Source organism: Bacillus rossius, chromosome 7, assembly GCF_032445375.1.
Source record: "Bacillus rossius redtenbacheri isolate Brsri chromosome 7, Brsri_v3, whole genome shotgun sequence".
In the NCBI taxonomy this organism is placed as follows: Eukaryota; Metazoa; Arthropoda; class Insecta; order Phasmatodea; family Bacillidae; genus Bacillus; species Bacillus rossius.
This window is the reverse complement of record NC_086335.1, coordinates 30,922,583-30,939,630: the sequence shown is the minus strand read 5'-3', so window position 1 is coordinate 30,939,630 and position 17,048 is coordinate 30,922,583. Positions and strand designations below refer to the sequence as shown.

The 17,048-nt window shown below is 42.4% G+C and overlaps 1 protein-coding gene across 1 annotated transcript in view; it reads right to left on the bottom strand.

Moving 5' to 3' along the window:
• LOC134534520 (protein NDNF) overlaps positions 1-17,048 on the bottom strand; it is a 132,946-nt gene that overhangs the window by 45,058 nt on the left and 70,840 nt on the right. The window contains exon 3 of the mRNA XM_063372999.1: positions 4,965-5,080. Within this exon, the coding sequence (XP_063229069.1) occupies positions 4,965-5,080 (116 nt within the window). The remainder of the gene's footprint in view (positions 1-4,964; positions 5,081-17,048) is intronic.

Below are 17,048 nucleotides of genomic sequence, written 5' to 3'. Positions count from 1 at the left end.
TCAGCTCTCAGCGCCCAGGCTGGCCACCGTCACGTCTGCCACTGCGACCACCACCACCACCCCCCTCAGCTCCCGCCCTCAGCTCTCAGCGCCCAGGCTGGCCACCGTCACGTCTGCCACTGCGACCACCACCACCACCGATCTCAGCTCCCGCCCTCAGCTCTCAGCGCCCAGGCTGGCCACCGACACGTCTGCCACTGCGACCACCACCACCACCCCTCTCAGCTCCCGCCCTCAGCTCTCAGCGCCCAGGCTGGCCACCGTCACGTCCGCCACTGCGACCACCACCCCCGCCACTCTCAGCTCCCGCCCTCAGCTCTCAGCGCCCAGGCTGGCCACCGTTACGTCCGCCACTGCGACCACCACCACCACCGCTCTCAGCTCCCGCCCTCAGCTCTCAGCGCCCAGGCTGGCCACCGTTACGTCCGCCACTGCGACCACCACCACCACCGCTCTCAGCTCCCGCCCTCAGCTCTCAGCGCCCAGGCTGGCCACCGTCACGTCCGCCACTGCGACCACCACCACCACCGCTCTCAGCTCCCGCCCTCAGCTCTCAGCGCCCAGGCTGGCCACCGTCACGTCCGCCACTGCGAACACCACCACCACCGCTCTCAGCTCCCGCCCTCAGCTCTCAGCGCCCAGGCTGGCCACCGTTACGTCCGCCACTGCGACCACCACCACCACCGCTCTCAGCTCCCGCCCTCAGCTCTCAGCGCCCAGGCTGGCCACCGTTACGTCCGCCACTGCGACCACAACCACCACCGCTCTGAGCTCCCGCCCTCAGTTCTCAGCGCCCAGGCTGGCCACCGTTACGTCCGCCACTGCGACCACCACCACCACCGCTCTCAGCTCCCGCCCTCAGCTCTCAGCGCCCAGGCTGGCCACCGTCACGTCCGCCACTGCGACCACCACCACCACCGCTCTCAGCTCCCGCCCTCAGCTCTCAGCGCCCAGGCTGGCCACCGTTACGTCCGCCACTGCGACCACCACCACCACCACTCTCAGCTCCCGCCCTCAGCTTCTAGCGCCCAGGCTGGCCACCGTCACGTCCGCCACTGCGACCACCACCACCACCGCTCTCAGATCCCGCCCTCAGCTCTCAGCGCCCAGGCTGGCCACCGTCACGTCCGCCACTGCGACCACCACCACCACCGCTCTCAGCTCCCGCCCTCAGCTCTAAGCGCCCAGGCTGGCCACCGTTACGTCCGCCACTGCGACCACCACCACCACCGCTCTCAGCTCCCGCCCTCAGCTCTCAGCGCCCAGGCTGGCCACCGTCACGTCCGCCACTGCGACCACCACCACCACCGCTCTCAGCTCCCACCCTCAGCTCTCAGCGCCCAGGCTGGCCACCGTCACGTCCGCCACTGCGACCACCACCACCACCGCTCTCAGCTCCCGCCCTCAGCTCTCAGCGCCCAGGCTGGCGACCGTTACGTCCGCCACTGTGACCACCACCACCACCGCTCTCAGCTCCCGCCCTCAGCTCTCAGCGCCCAGGCTGGCCACCGTTACGTCCGCCACTGCGACCACCACCACCACCGCTCTCAGCTCCCGCCCTCAGCTCTCAGCGCCCAGGCTGGCCACCGTCACGTCCGCCACTGCGACCACCACCACCACCGCTCTCAGCTCCCGCCCTCAGCTCTCAGCGCCCAGGCTGGCCACCGTTACGTCCGCCACTGCGACCACCACCACCACCGCTCTCAGCTCCCGCCCTCAGCTCTCAGCGCCCAGGCTGGCCACCGTCACGTCCGCCACTGCGACCACCACCACCACCGCTCTCAGCTCCCGCCCTCAGCTCTCAGCGCCCAGGCTGGCCACCGTCACGTCCGCCACTGCGACCACCACCACCACCCCCCTCAGCTCCCGCCCTCAGCTCTCAGCGCCCAGGCTGGCCACCGTCACGTCCGCCACTGCGACCACCACCACCACCGCTCTCAGCTCCCGCCCTCAGCTCTCAGCGCCCAGGCTGGCCACCGTCACGTCCGCCACTGCGACCACCACCACCACCCCCCTCAGCTCCCGCCCTCAGCTCTCAGCGCCCAGGCTGGCCACCGTCACGTCCGCCACTGCGACCACCACCACCACCCCCCTCAGCTCCCGCCCTCAGCTCTCAGCGCCCAGGCTGGCCACCGTTACGTCCGCCACTGCGACCACCACCACCACCGCTCTCAGCTCCCGCCCTCAGCTCTCAGCGCCCAGGCTGGCCACCGTCACGTCCGCCACTGCGACCACCACCACCACCCCCCTCAGCTCCCGCCCTCAGCTCTCAGCGCCCAGGCTGGCCACCGTCACGTCCGCCACTGCGACCACCACCACCACCCCCCTCAGCTCCCGCCATCAGCTCTCAGCGCCCAGGCTGGCCACCGTCACGTCCGCCACTGCGACCACCACCACCACCCCCCTCAGCTCCCGCCCTCAGCTCTCAGCGCCCAGGCTGGCCACCGTCACGTCTGCCACTGCGACCACCACCACCACCCCCCTCAGCTCCCGCCCTCAGCTCTCAGCGCCCAGGCTGGCCACCGTTACGTCTGCCACTGCGACCACCACCACCACCCCCCTCAGCTCCCGCCCTCAGCTCTCAGCGCCCAGGCTGGCCACCGTCACGTCTGCCACTGCGACCACCACCACCACCCCCCTCAGCTCCCGCCCTCAGCACTCAGCGCCCAGGCTGGCCACCGTCACGTCCGCCACTGCGACCACCACCACCACCCCCCTCAGCTCCCGCCCTCAGCTCTGAGCGCCCAGGCTGGCCACCGTCACGTCCGCCACTGCGACCACCACCACCACCGCTCTCAGCTCCCGCCCTCAGCTCTCAGCGCCCAGGCTGGCCACCGTCACGTCCGCCACTGCGACCACCACCACCACCCCCCTCAGCTCCCGCCCTCAGCTCTCAGCGCCCAGGCTGGCCACCGTCACGTCCGCCACTGCGACCACCACCACCACCCCCCTCAGCTCCCGCCCTCAGCTCTCAGCGCCCAGGCTGGCCACCGTCACGTCCGCCACTGCGACCACCACCACCACCGCTCTCAGCTCCCGCCCTCAGCTCTCAGCGCCCAGGCTGGCCACCGTCACGTCCGCCACTGCGACCACCACCCCCGCCTTAACCTGTTTGATATTATATAAGATTTTCTCGCACGGTGGTCGGCCGTATCTTGCACGCTCGTCTCAGGCAGAACGTTTATATAAGACGTTATCACGTCAAAAATGGCAAACTGAAAATTCAACTGCGACATTTAATGTTTCTTTTATATTCTACAAAAGCAACTTCAAAACAACGTGAAATGAAGGCGGGTACGTAAGAACAAGGGAACGGATCACGGAAGCGCAAGTTTTCCCAGTTTCAGTGTCCGTCGACTTGCTCCGAAATGCACGGCATTGTAATCAAGTGGTGTTTTAGGTTTGAAAACAAACGCTACGAAAATCACCCGTCAGGTTAGATTTTTTATACTCTTTCATAGCATTATACATTATCTAGTACCTACTATTCACGTGGATTTTCCACTAGATAGGTGCTGCATTTTGTGCTATGTGACAAATGTTGTCTCCATATATATTTATATTTATATAATATTTTTAAAAAAATCATGCAAATATGCATGATTAATAGTTTTGCTTATTTTTTAGTTGTCTTTCACTGGAATATAATTTTCTTATGTTTTTTTTTCATGTGCGAGTTACAGGTATAAAATTGACTCTGTAACGTTATTTTCGAAATATTTATTTTTTTAAAAAATCTGCATTTAACGAAAAATATGCCTTCAACATGGAGGCTGTGACCGAGACTTAAGGAACAAATTTAAGGTTAAAAATAAATAATAATGTGATGTACGATAAAAAAGGGAGGCTTTCGCGTGGCAGTTGGGATGGACACTAAGGAGTGCTTACCTCCCTGAGTGCTAGTGGGGGAGAAAAGCGAGGCAGTGTGATGTATGGATGTGAGCAGACAGATCAGTCATGCTCTTTGAGTCTTGCCTTCACCTCAACACAGTGAGCACCTACTAGTTCACCCCAGTAGCTCTAACTGTTGGCATCTGAAAATGTCTTCAAAAAATCTAGACTACGTGCTGATCTACTGATAAGTCTACTTAAAGTCAGTTTCTCAAGTTGGTTTCTTGTCGTAAAAGCTGTAGTTCATCAAATGTGTGCGCAGGTATCCAAAGTGTTAAAAGATATTTCACGTCATCGCCACCTCTTAGCTAAAGAAAATAAGAGTTAAATGCTTTATACAGATGCCTTTTCTTTTTTTTCTAAACTGGCGCCCACCACACATTTTTTAAAGCGATTTGCTTCTACGTCTGTGTCGAAACAAACAACCACCGCCAGTCTCTCACGTTTGTTCAGTTCCATGTCCCACAGAACGATGAGGGAGATACAGAAATGCGACTCTTACAATGATAACTGAAACTATGTTGTTTTGGTCGACCTGTGACGCTATCTTTTGCGCGTGTCCATAACTACTAGTAAAAAAAAACCTTGGGTGGGAGGTTAAAATTCAAAGTGTTAGCTTTAGAATTAAATTACTTGTTGCTTAGTGGAAGAGTTTTTAATTGTGAAAAAACATTCACTTAGTACTGTTTTGTAATAAAAAAGGGCATGTTTAATATGAAAGAGTAGTAGATGCAGTATTTATGGTATGCAAAATATATGGCTAACAAAATAAAGTTAATTAATTTACAACAAACAGTATCAAAAGAACACATTTATAACGAAATAAGTGTACTTTAATAGAAACGAATTTCAATGATTAAATGCACGAATTGTAACGAATTAAATCAAAGAAAAAGGACTGAAATGTGTGGAAATGTTATCTGCTTGAAACATACTAACGTGAAATAAACCGAAATAATCTTAAACGATGCGAATGGAAAATGGAAATAAATCCGTTTGCTCGATAACAGCTGGTGCATTGCTCCTCGCAGTCGAACTAGCTATGCCAGCAGTAGGTTGCGTGAGCCACTCACGTCTGTCGCCGGCGTCGCTGTGGTTCCTGTAGAGTACGGACCAGGCGACGCTGGAAGTGCAGGGCGTCACGGCGATGAACAGCCCGCTGTCCTTCTTGCGCTGCTCGTAGAAGAACCTGCAACCGAGAGCTGTGTGACGGCCACTGTGTTCTCTCACTGCAAATACACCTTATGCTACGAAACTCGGACACGGAAACTTTAACTCACAATCCTTTTGAAAATAATTCCGACCGCGATAGGTATACTCAAATTGGGTTTTAACAACTATATTTCTTGATAGTTATCTTTGAAAGATTTGTGCAATGGGAGTGTATGACTTGACGTAAGCTTTTGGACATACGCCATTGCTAATCACATGTATGTCTGTAGAAGAAAACTACAAAAAAACCCAAAAGACAAAAACACAAATTAAGCAAAAAAAATTGCTGTTGTCAACAGGATAAAAACAACCACATAATATTCCATAACAGGAATATGGTTAACAAACAAAGAAAAATGGACTACATGTGCTTAGCAATGGCGCATGTCCAAAAGCTTACATCAAAGTTATATTTCTTGATGCGAGTCACACGTAGTTTCCGCACCCGCCACTAGAATCCTCTGCCGGAGCAGCTACGTCGACTATCGAATCAATTGATTCGTAGACCGAAATTTTAAGCTAAAATGAAATCGCTCTGATAAAATAAAAAAATACTAATCCCCAGCTTTGGACCTGAATTTTGACAATACGTTAAATTAAAATACTACTCATTTTGTTAATAAACATTAAAAAAAATAATACTTTAACGCTTCTCTTTGTCTATGTGAACTTTGGTTCGCGCTATCCGCCACAGATGGCAGCGCCGTGGTTAGATATTTCTGTTCCATGTGACTTCCATTCACTAAATTACTCCTACCAATTGCCGAATACAGAGAGCTAAGATGTTACACATCAAAAACTTCACGCCAAATTGGAGTAAACAGTCTTGTGACCGACACGAAATAACATTTCTTCTGTATAGATCCAACAATATCATACGATGGTAAGTTATTAAGTAACTCAGTGTGACAGTCACATTAAAACTATCCTTATTTCTCAATATAATCTACACTAATGACGACCTTGGGTGCAAACGTGATAACCAACATTCTTGTGAATTGTGTTTATAAAATAATTAAATAATCTAATTTTTTTAACAAATCTTCGTTCTTTGCGTTTTATCAAGAATGGTTATATCCTAAATTAAACGTCTGTAAATATAAACCACGTTTTAGTGCATACATTTTACGACCAATATTTGAAATGAAAATTTCATTCTTCTAGGATTTATCACTGCTTATCATTAATTATCAGTGCCGCAATGCCATCTACTTAAAATTCTTTGGGTTGCTGTATCAGCCACATAAGGAATTTCATGTTGCTCTTGTATTGTACCACAATCGAACACCATCGTCATTTCGAAACTGAATGGAGCATGCGTGCGAATGCTACCTTGTCAATATGAAACGAATATCATTAAAGTTGGATAAGGCTGCCGTATATTAAGGACATGTCCGGAATCAAGTACGCAGTTGTGTACTTGCCACCTCGCGTACTTCACTTGCCTTTGTGGCGTAACTATCCAATGACGGACGGTTCAATGATGGCCTCTTCAATAATTATTACCCAGACGAACTAGCTGTTTACATTAATTTTTCAACAAATATATTTTATTCGAACAACAATGTTAAGTGAAATTAGTAATTTTTAGCACTTATTTAGCGTCACCCGAATTTATGACAGTTTACATTTTTTATTCTCTCTTAGATTTTTTTAGATACGATCGGTATGTATGTGCTTTTTATATTAAAACTGTTTTAAAAACATGTTTAAATATTTATTTTTATTCACTTTATTAATACCAATCAAATATAATGTGAAAATGATTTAAATGTTTTAAAAAATACTCGAATGTCATATCAATATAACCTACAAAACATTTTTTTTTCAAAGGGAATCGTTAAAACATCTCGAAGTTCGCGAGAAGTACACATATTAATTTACTTGCATACTTGTATACTTCACTTTCAGTTCGGACAGCCCTTGTGATGCAACTTCCAGAGACAAGTATGAACAGACGAAGTATATACTTCAGGCAAATCCGGACACAGGAAAGTACATTTTACTAATATAAGATAAATCATACCAACTTATGGCTTAAATGATGCAATTTCTTCGTTCATAAAGACTATGCTCACTGTAGTGATATGAACATACCGTGAGAGTTTCTGTTTTACTTTGGGTTGTCAATTTACCAAGTAATCAAGCTCAGAACCATATAATTGCAACTGAACTTGATTGTTTGGCTCAACTACAGTTTTGGTCTTGGGCTCTTATAAATCTACTCAATGGTCTAGAAGATTTTTTTTGGGATAGTTTCAATGTTGTAGTTGTAGAGAAAACCAGATTTTAAGAAATAATATGCAATTAAAAAAATTACCGCATTTGTACTACGAGGTACAGATATTCTGTGATGATAAAACTTATTTGTGGTATGTTTGGAACAATTTATTAATGACAAAAATTATTAGTAGCGTTCCTGTCATTTAGCACTTTATTTTAACACCCCTTCACGACACGCATTTAGAAGACCTCGAGCCAAAGATAACCATTTAGCAATCAGCTGCGAAGGTCAGCGAAGAAGGAACCCAACGCAAGCGGCAGGCAACCATTAGTTTTGCCATCCCGTGAGTCTGAGGACAGTTGTAAAATATACCGCGAAGTTATGAGCTATCTATTAATAATACATTTTATTAACGGCATATTTTTTTTTAAATGTCAACACCAAATGTCCAACCCGTCAGCTTAGTGGGTACTGTTTTCTTTGCAAGCGTGACGTTTTTGGAAATCTTTCAAAGAAGGAAACAACATGTTTACAGAAGGCTACATTGTGTGCATGGAAAGTTTTTTTGACCTGACAACGTCTAATAAACCGATGAACGCCAGCTGCACGCACGAAAAGGTGTCCCGTAACGCACATTATCCCACTACGATGTGTCCCGTTACAATCATTGTACGCTTGCGCCACATCTATCTCTCTTCCACTCGATTGGAACAACCATCGATTTGACTTTTCAATCATGTTTTCGTCGTTTGAATGATTAATATTATGTAATTTAACGATCGTCCACCGATATTCAGCACAATCGGTACGCTTATTTAAAAGTAATGTTGAATTTTCAAATACGTTTTTGTACGAACAATGGTGTTTTACAGTTACACATAATAATTCAAATAACACCTGGGATCTTTTGCAAATGTTAAAAAAAAATATTGTAACACATTATAAATATGTTTGGTGTATTTGGAATACGTATTTGTTATAAAATCGTATTATAAAAACGAAATAATATTATTCCCCTACGGTGCTGTCATCTACGGTGACGGACGCGAACCGAACGAATCGCGCTATCTTCCTGCTTCCGCGGCAACCAGGCACTCGTTAAAACATATTTTCCTTTGTTTATCGCGAGGGGCGTTATTATTAATGAATTATAAATAAAATTTCGTGCCCGGGGCCACAATTGTATATCATTTTGAGCACTGGAAGACATAAAAACGTAAAATATTTTTGACGAATTTTAATCTGTGGTTTTCATTGCTTATTACAACAACAATTTCGACAATAAAGGTTAATTATTCTTGCATTTTAAAAATCTGATTACTAGTATATTTTTCAAGTATTTATTCTTTTATTAATAAAAAAAAGTATCATCTGTTGGCGAGTGCAGTAATAATAGGTTATGTTACAATTGACTAAAAATTATGGTGATTCATATAATTGATGATAGATATTTTATTACATTTTATTTATATAAAACCGTGTTCATAATTATATTTAAACTTTATAGCTAAACGCCAGTTTTTAAAATTAATTACAAGTCATCTACACGTGGACTGTTTCGTCGACTGTTTATAAAGTGAAGTGAAAAGTTAATGTGGTTTTCATTGCTTATTACAACAGCAATTTCGGCAATAAAGGTTAATTATTCTTGCATTTTAAAAATATGATTACTAGTATAATTTCAAGTAATTATTCTTTTATTATTAAAATAAAAATAATTCATTTTTATTCATAAAAGTATGCCAATATTTCATCAATATTTTGTTATGACTTTGTCACGTTAAACGAACGTCCGTAAACCGACTTTACAGACAACCAATTTTTTACTAAACGCATCCCATGATCGTCTATTTATCACAACTCGCCCATCCCTCCCACAGCGGGGCTCAAGAGTCATAAGCCAAGAGATTTTGAGCCCACCATAATATTGGAGGAATCTTCGCCCTAAGCCTCTGAGCGTTACCTTTACACAAAGCATTTTCTGGCTCAGGGTCTGTTTTTATAAATCAAGGAGGAATGACAGGCTGTTCCAGGCTCATTATACATTTTTTTTTTAAAAATATATGTTGAAATTGACAAACTCAAGGTGGGTTTGAATTCATGAATTTGCTGTGTATTTGTACATTTCCAGCTCAAATTGTCCTCACTTCACAAAGCTTCTGCTTCTTAAAAGTTGTCAACATATTTGAGTGAACCATGATACCTTAATGTCCAGGAGTCACGTTTGCTACAAGTAATAATGTGTTTTATTAACTAATCACTAGATGTAATGAGATAAAGGTGACATAGAAGGAAAATTAACACTAGTCCTCTGAAGTGGCCTGCTTCAACCTACCGGAGAGCATCAGCAAGCAAACAAACTAAAGCAGAAGAAGGGAGCTGGGATGTGAGGACAACTTCCGGGCGATCAGCGATGATCACCGAAAATAAAGGGGGAAACGAGACACGGAAAGTGAAAACATGAAAGAAGAGGCAAAAAAAACCTCAGCTCTCCCTCGACGCACCAACCCAACCCCCCCCCCCTCCCCATCGAGTCGTTTCCTCGTGTTCATCACGTTTGATGTAGCCTATTTTTAGGAAGCCGCCCCATTAGCGAAGTTCTCGGGAGCCGCGACCGACGCGGCCACACCTGTCTCCCCCGTCCGCACCGCTTGCCCTCCGACGAAACGTCGACCCCCCAACAGAATGATGTGTCCGTTTCATTTTTCCCCGCCCGCTCCGGGAATAGCTGCAGGCAAGGGAGGGATGAGTGGTTCGGAGACCGAAACAGTGAGGCAGCTGGTGGCACGACCGCAGGCTTGTTCGGCGCCGACGACGACCCTGCTTCTGGTCCTCGAGTGTGGTCCACGCCTTCCGGCGGCCCATGCCTGGCTCGTCGAGATGGACCTGGACTCGCATTGGGACCATTTTCTCGTCTTCTATATCTTTGAAGATGATTCTTACGTCTTTGCTGAGGGCGCTACGATTGTTGAGCGTTACGAAATTATCCGATCGCACGAGGGGAATAATTATGTACGTGTTGGTGGAAACGGGAGAGGAGGTGAGGGAACCGGTGGAAGAGAGGAGATGGCAGTGGAGAGGTGGAAACGACGCAGAATTCTTGCACACTTGCATGCTTTCTCACTTCTTGTACACGTATACACTTGGATACTTGCAAACTCCTCGCATACTTGCATAATCGCATACTCGTCCGCCCTCGGCGTATTCCTGAATGCTTTTTTCCCCACAAACAGGCACCACTCGGACATCTTGAGCGGTTTTCAAAATCACGCGGTATCTCTTCAGCAGCTTCTGCACGCCGTGTGTGTGTGTGCCCGGGTAATGACGATACATTTTAAATAAATGAACTTGGCGATTGAGGCAGAACTCGGGCGAGGCTGTCGGCCGTAACAACGCCCCCCCCCTCCCTCGTTGTTGTAACGGGGCTTGGCTCGGCGGAGAGTTGAACGGGCGCAAGGGGCGACTCTCCTGGCAGGCCTGGCCGTCAGAGGCTCGGTACAGCCGCGCCGGTGCCAGCTGCGGTGTCGACGGGGCCAGCAGATGTCCGGCGGCCGGCGGCGCTTCGCCAAGGCCTCTGGCCCGCGACGTCACCCTGTTCCAAAGAGCGAGGCGACGACTCCCTGACATCCACGCTGCTCTGTCCGACGACAATTTCCTACCCGTCGTTTGAAGTTTCCAAACATTTGGTAAGGTTAGGCAGGTAGGTAGGTATGGCCAATCTGATTTTCAAGGACGTGCATGAGCAAAAACCGTTCAAGTGGTTTTCGATTTGTTTAATAATTATTAAACACGTAGATTTAAAAATCAAAACGCATTTCTTAAGTTTGTGACTTGGAATCCAAAAAAAGAACAACATCCACGGAGGTCATATCTGAGCGGGTAATGACCTCTCAAAATAAACAAAAATAATATACAAATAATTTTATATGTATAAAACTATGTAAACATGTGTTAAAGACTGAAATAAGTTAATTCAATGACATTGTGATACATAGTTATAAAGCTTTGGGACCATTTCATAGCAGCAGTAATACAAACCAGCCTGCAAAGACTATTATTTTAACTTTAATTCACATAGTTGTCTATGCAATTTAATATTCTTTTCTCAATGCACATGTTAACTGTTTTAATATTACCATTGTATTTAGTATATATTTAGTTATGTGTTTCTCCTTATTTTAAGCTTGATGGTAACTATGACCTCAGGCCATAGAAAAATTTTCTTGACCAGTATGATTTGAATTGTTGAAAAAGGTTTGGAATCATGTCAATCAGAATATGTAATACTGAATTAAGACATCAAGATGGAATTAAATGATTGCAATATTTGTGAAGAATATAATGCTTATTATGAGTAAATTGAGGTGCATAAAACTAGAACTGAGGTGAGCTGATTATCTTCACTATTTCCGAATATCGGTTTGACTTAATATATTGTATGGCCACAGAAATTGACGCTATGGAAAGAATCATCAATATTCAATATTTTTTCCTTACCATAACTTGTGTTAAAACCAGGAGTCTTGTAGACTTTACGAGTATCTGAATCTACCGAACTGAAGTCGAGACAACATTGATATACGAGAATATTTCTAGTTCAAATTGTTTTTTTAATAATTATCATAAACAATAATATTCGATTAGATCTGGACTTTTGATAAAAGCTGGACCCCACATAACTTCCTGCTAGTATACCTACAAAATATAATTTAAAACATGTGTTTGGTTCCTTATATTAGGTACATGATTTGTGTATTGGGCATTCCAAAACAGTAATATATACCAATCACCTTTACTATTTACATATTTGACAGACCCGCAATAAAACTCAATATATGTATATATCATATAAATAAATAATAATTATGTAATAGTAAATTTAAATAGATACTGTATAGTAATGGCACACCACCATAATACACCCTTACATATTACTGCGTGCCTGAAAGCGAACTTTTTAATAAATGGGTGCGTGTACTCATTGTGCGCGCCTTAATAAGTTATGTTTACTTGGTTTAAGAAAAAAAAATACTTTCACATGCAAATAATTAATATAAATAAGTTAGTAAAAGGATTGGAGTGGTAATATAAATACGGTTGGTAAAGTACAAATCCAATAAAACCATAAATTCCGTGAGTAGGCATACGGTGGTCAGTGGTTGTTGTGCTCGTCACCAGCTAAACCCAGCGTGTAGCTGTATGTATGTTAGCTACCTGGACTGAGTATGTGTGTTTACCAAGTGATGTATTGTTCCCCCGGTGATTATTTGCAGTTCCTTTTATGTGTGTGTACAGAGCAAATGTAAAGTTCTTTGGTATATATTATCATGGAAATATGATAATTCGTGAAGATTGCTTTCTTCGTTTTTAATTCCAAAATACACATTGGTGCGTGGCCCCAACGCGCGCCAAATTGCGACTTCACACTTAAGACGGGCAGGAAATTTTTAGGATACTATAATATTTGAAACATTCGTAATCATGAGTTTAAAGTAGAATTTTGCTAGTTTCTGCCCATGTCTTCAACCTGATAATCTGATAATGAAGCTATGGGTTTATGATCGCTAAAACATAGGTATATGAAATACGCTGTAGCCGCCACCAGTAACCCAGCGCCATCACTCACCGCCTATCTCTCACTCTCTCTCTTTTTCTTCCTCCGTGTACGGCATCGTTAGAAAGTAATGCAAACGTTAAACTTGAGAACCTCGTTTAAGAAGTATAACTTCTATTAAGAATAATCAAATGTAACATAATTGTATCAACTAATGATGCAATTTTTACAGTCAATAATCAATGAGGAGAGAAGACTACACTATTTTGCATATTAAATGTAATATAATCCCTTGTGACACAAGTTTTATGGACAGACAGAAAATGAAGTTCTGATGACAAGTAAATAGGTGCCACTAACGTTAGTCATTACATAACGTAACTTTGCGAGGAATCAGTTCGGGGCAAACTACTCGAAATTTGAAGTTATATACCGAGCGAAAGGAGGTCTTCAAATCAAGATTGTTGTATTGGCGTTTGTTTGTATGTACGCGACTTTGTCCAACTATAACTTTCAAACCGCCATTGTATGTTTTACAAATGCGATAACTAGGCCTGTATGGCCAATATAATTTTCAAGTTCGTATATGAGCGAACTTGGTTAAAGATAATTTTATACATTGGGGTCAAAGTGTGGTAATAAAATTGACTGTGACTTAATAAGATCCAGTGAGGTATCCTATGACAGTACGTTGTACATTTCAGAACAAATTTTTTACCGTGTGCTTTATATTTTTAGTAATTATAACCCAGAATATATTCAAAATATAATTTAGTAAGCTGTAATACATGCAAAATGAAGATTAAATTTTCAAAATAAAAAATTAGGGGTTTGGGACATTATTAAAAATGTTTTTGTTACACCACTAAACAATATGTATTTACTTTTGAAACAACTTATGAACATAAATAATGCTCATTTTAGTACAAACAAAGCCAAATACTGAATCGCGCTGACGATAACCCACGTCAAAGTTGCGTTATCTTTGAAAAATTTGCACAATTATCTACGTTTCATATTATTTGGTCAGATGGTTGTCAATTGCATTGTAAATATTAGCTATTACTTGAAACGGTTTCCTTATAAGGACGAATATAAACTCTGGAATTTTTTATTTAATTGGTAAATATTAATCATTATTATGGTAGTATTTTACTTAAAACTGTTTCCTTGGTTTTTTATGATAATAATAAAGTATGTATTAACTTTGGTCAGTACTAACCTTCACTAAAGAGGGAAATTGCAAGGTATCAGTTTGGGGCGAAATACCAACAAAAATAATTTAAGGAAACATTTAAAATTTACCTAGGAATAAATGTACTATTCAATTTATACTATTACAAATTTTAAAATAATATATTTTCGAAAATATAAATAGAATGTGACAAAAATAATCTTCACTTGTAGCATTCTCGTGTTATAAAATTATAGATGATAATACGAGAGGATTGGATAAATCTCCATTTTCTGACCAAAGAAAGAAGATATCAAAATTACTAAGGTCTTACTTTCAAAGATATATATTTTTTCTCGAATATCAGTAGATAAATTTTTACCTCTTCCAAAAAAGTAAGCATTAAGGGAGGATAAATAAATTAGTTTTGTAAATTTTTGATGTACAATAATGTATTCTGAATAATGAATGATATGATAACCATACCAAACAAAAATAGTACTGCGAGATTGATATGGAGTAATAATGATAAAATTGACGTCTGCCTTGAATTACAGAAATATCATAATTTCGTTCGAGATTAGTTTTAGTACAACAGTAAAGACCTTCAAGACCTGTGGACAAAGAGTATGCAGTTTAGAAAATGATTAAAGTTCTATAAAAAAGTAGCATAAGAGCTGTTCCTAGACTGTAACGTTTTGATTATATGCAATCATATTTTTTTCTACTGTACATAACAATTATTTTTGCTCACCTATAAAATGATAACTTTTGTAAATTGTTTCACTTGTGACTAGTCAGTCTGCCTCCCAGTTACCATACAAGCATTAGACTCACTCTCATAGTCTTCATTATTTTATATTAATGAATGAAAATATGTGATCTCCACTCCGTATTTCATCCCTTGTGTAATTAAATCATCAATGATAGTTCAGATAGAGCCAATTAGTAGAAAATATATCGAGGAGCTTGACACTTTGATTGAAATGACTGTAAAAACGTGTATCGAATTTAATCGCATTACTATTACAAATCAACATATTTCACTGCTGCAAGTAATGTAATGATATTTGAACTAAGATCAAAATTTTAGACACTACATATTAATTTATATTTTTGATATATAATCTTAATTTTCGCAGTGTGCAAAGTTTTTTCCAAATACACCAAAACATAAAACGCGTTACGACAACTCATAAGTAGTCCATACGACGAGAGCCAATAAGTAGACGTATGAACGAAGACCGACTGTAAATACATCATTGAGCATGAAAATATTCCGACGTGTTATTCTTAAGAATCAAACTACACTACTGCATTTATAACAACATATTATTAAAATTATTATTTTTAGTCATAATGTAAGTTTTAATGTAACTATACAAAAGTTAAAAAAATATTGTCTGTAATATATATATGTATAGGTTTGGAATAAGACTTCTGCTATATCTCGTTTACAAGCTAAAAGACTGTAAAATATATACTTTCGATTTTTATTTCGTAAAAATTAAGTTAATTTTAGCTGTCAACAAGACCACAAGAAAATAGTATCGAGTAAGTAACAAATGAATAAGCTGAAAAGTACCGAAAAGCATAAAATACAATTTGTCAGCTCACTGCGCACGTGAACGTGTGTGCGAGGCGTATTGCCGATAGGGGCGAGAAACGAAGAATGAAGAAAGCAGAGCGCGGCAAAGCCTGGAGCATGGCGTGCCGCCGGCCCATTTACGAGCGGCGCTGCGCGGCATGAAAACTTGTTGCACGCAGTGTCGGCTTGGCGCCTGCCGGCCGGGACACGCAACCCGCCCGACGCTCGCGAGCTGGGGGCGGCCGCACCTGCAGGCGCATCGCGCGCGCCGCCTCCCGTCTCTTCGGACACGACGGGAAACAAACCAGTTCGCCGATTCGTAGGTCACGAGCCCGGCGAATTAGAACTAAGATAAAATTAAAAAAACACGCAAAAGCATCGCTGACGTTTATACAGAGCCTAAGCCTTTGATGTTTTTCATTAATATTCTTGAATCATACAACAATCTAACATGTGACAATGCTAGACATCATCGCAACAAAAATATAAGATGCGAGAAACTTAACAGTCGAAAATATATGTTATTTCCATCGAGTCACGTACATGTCGTTACAACAATGAGTTTCAACATTTTTTTTTGTTTTGTTTTCGAAAGTTGCTTAGCCTGGTGGCTCTATGAAATCATTCTAATGTGTTGACACATAGTGAATGTTTTTTCGAACATATATTATTTTTAAATTAGAAATATATATAAAATATGTCATTTTAAATATCATACACACATTTAGTGCTGTCGTATGTTTGAGCGTATGCATATTTTTATGTATTATTTTTTTTTTGTGAATGTAACACAAATATTACTGTAAAATCATAGATGTTTGTGAATTGCTAAATTTACATAAAAAAAACTGAATCACTGCAAAATAGTGTTAGCAGTAATACGGGGATCGGTTTCTTACCCGGACAATCATGCTTTGTGTTGTCCTAGTACCTCCAATAATAAATGTTATTCGTAAACGCTTCCCCTCACCACGTTTAATGTGTACAGATAAAAAAAATCTACCTTTACAAAAGATCCCTTTTGGAAACCAGTCGCCAAGAAGTAGATTGTAATACTACAAGAATGATATTGTAACTTTGTACAACACATGGCTATGGTGGTTTTTGTACATATGCAATACGTTTTTCGAGATAAATTTCAGTTTTTATTACAAAATTGGTACATATCTATATATTTTAATTTATACTTCATCTAATCAAAAAATTTATTTCAAACCATAGTAAAGATAATTGAATATTCAACCATTTAATTTTATATTTTTGTTATCATGATTATTATGTGTGAAGTTAATATTGGAAAGATATCCTTTTACAAATAACGTAAACTATTGGAAACACTGGGACAACACAAAGCATACATGCCCGGGTAAGAATAAGGATCCAGTATTACTGCGAACATTATTTT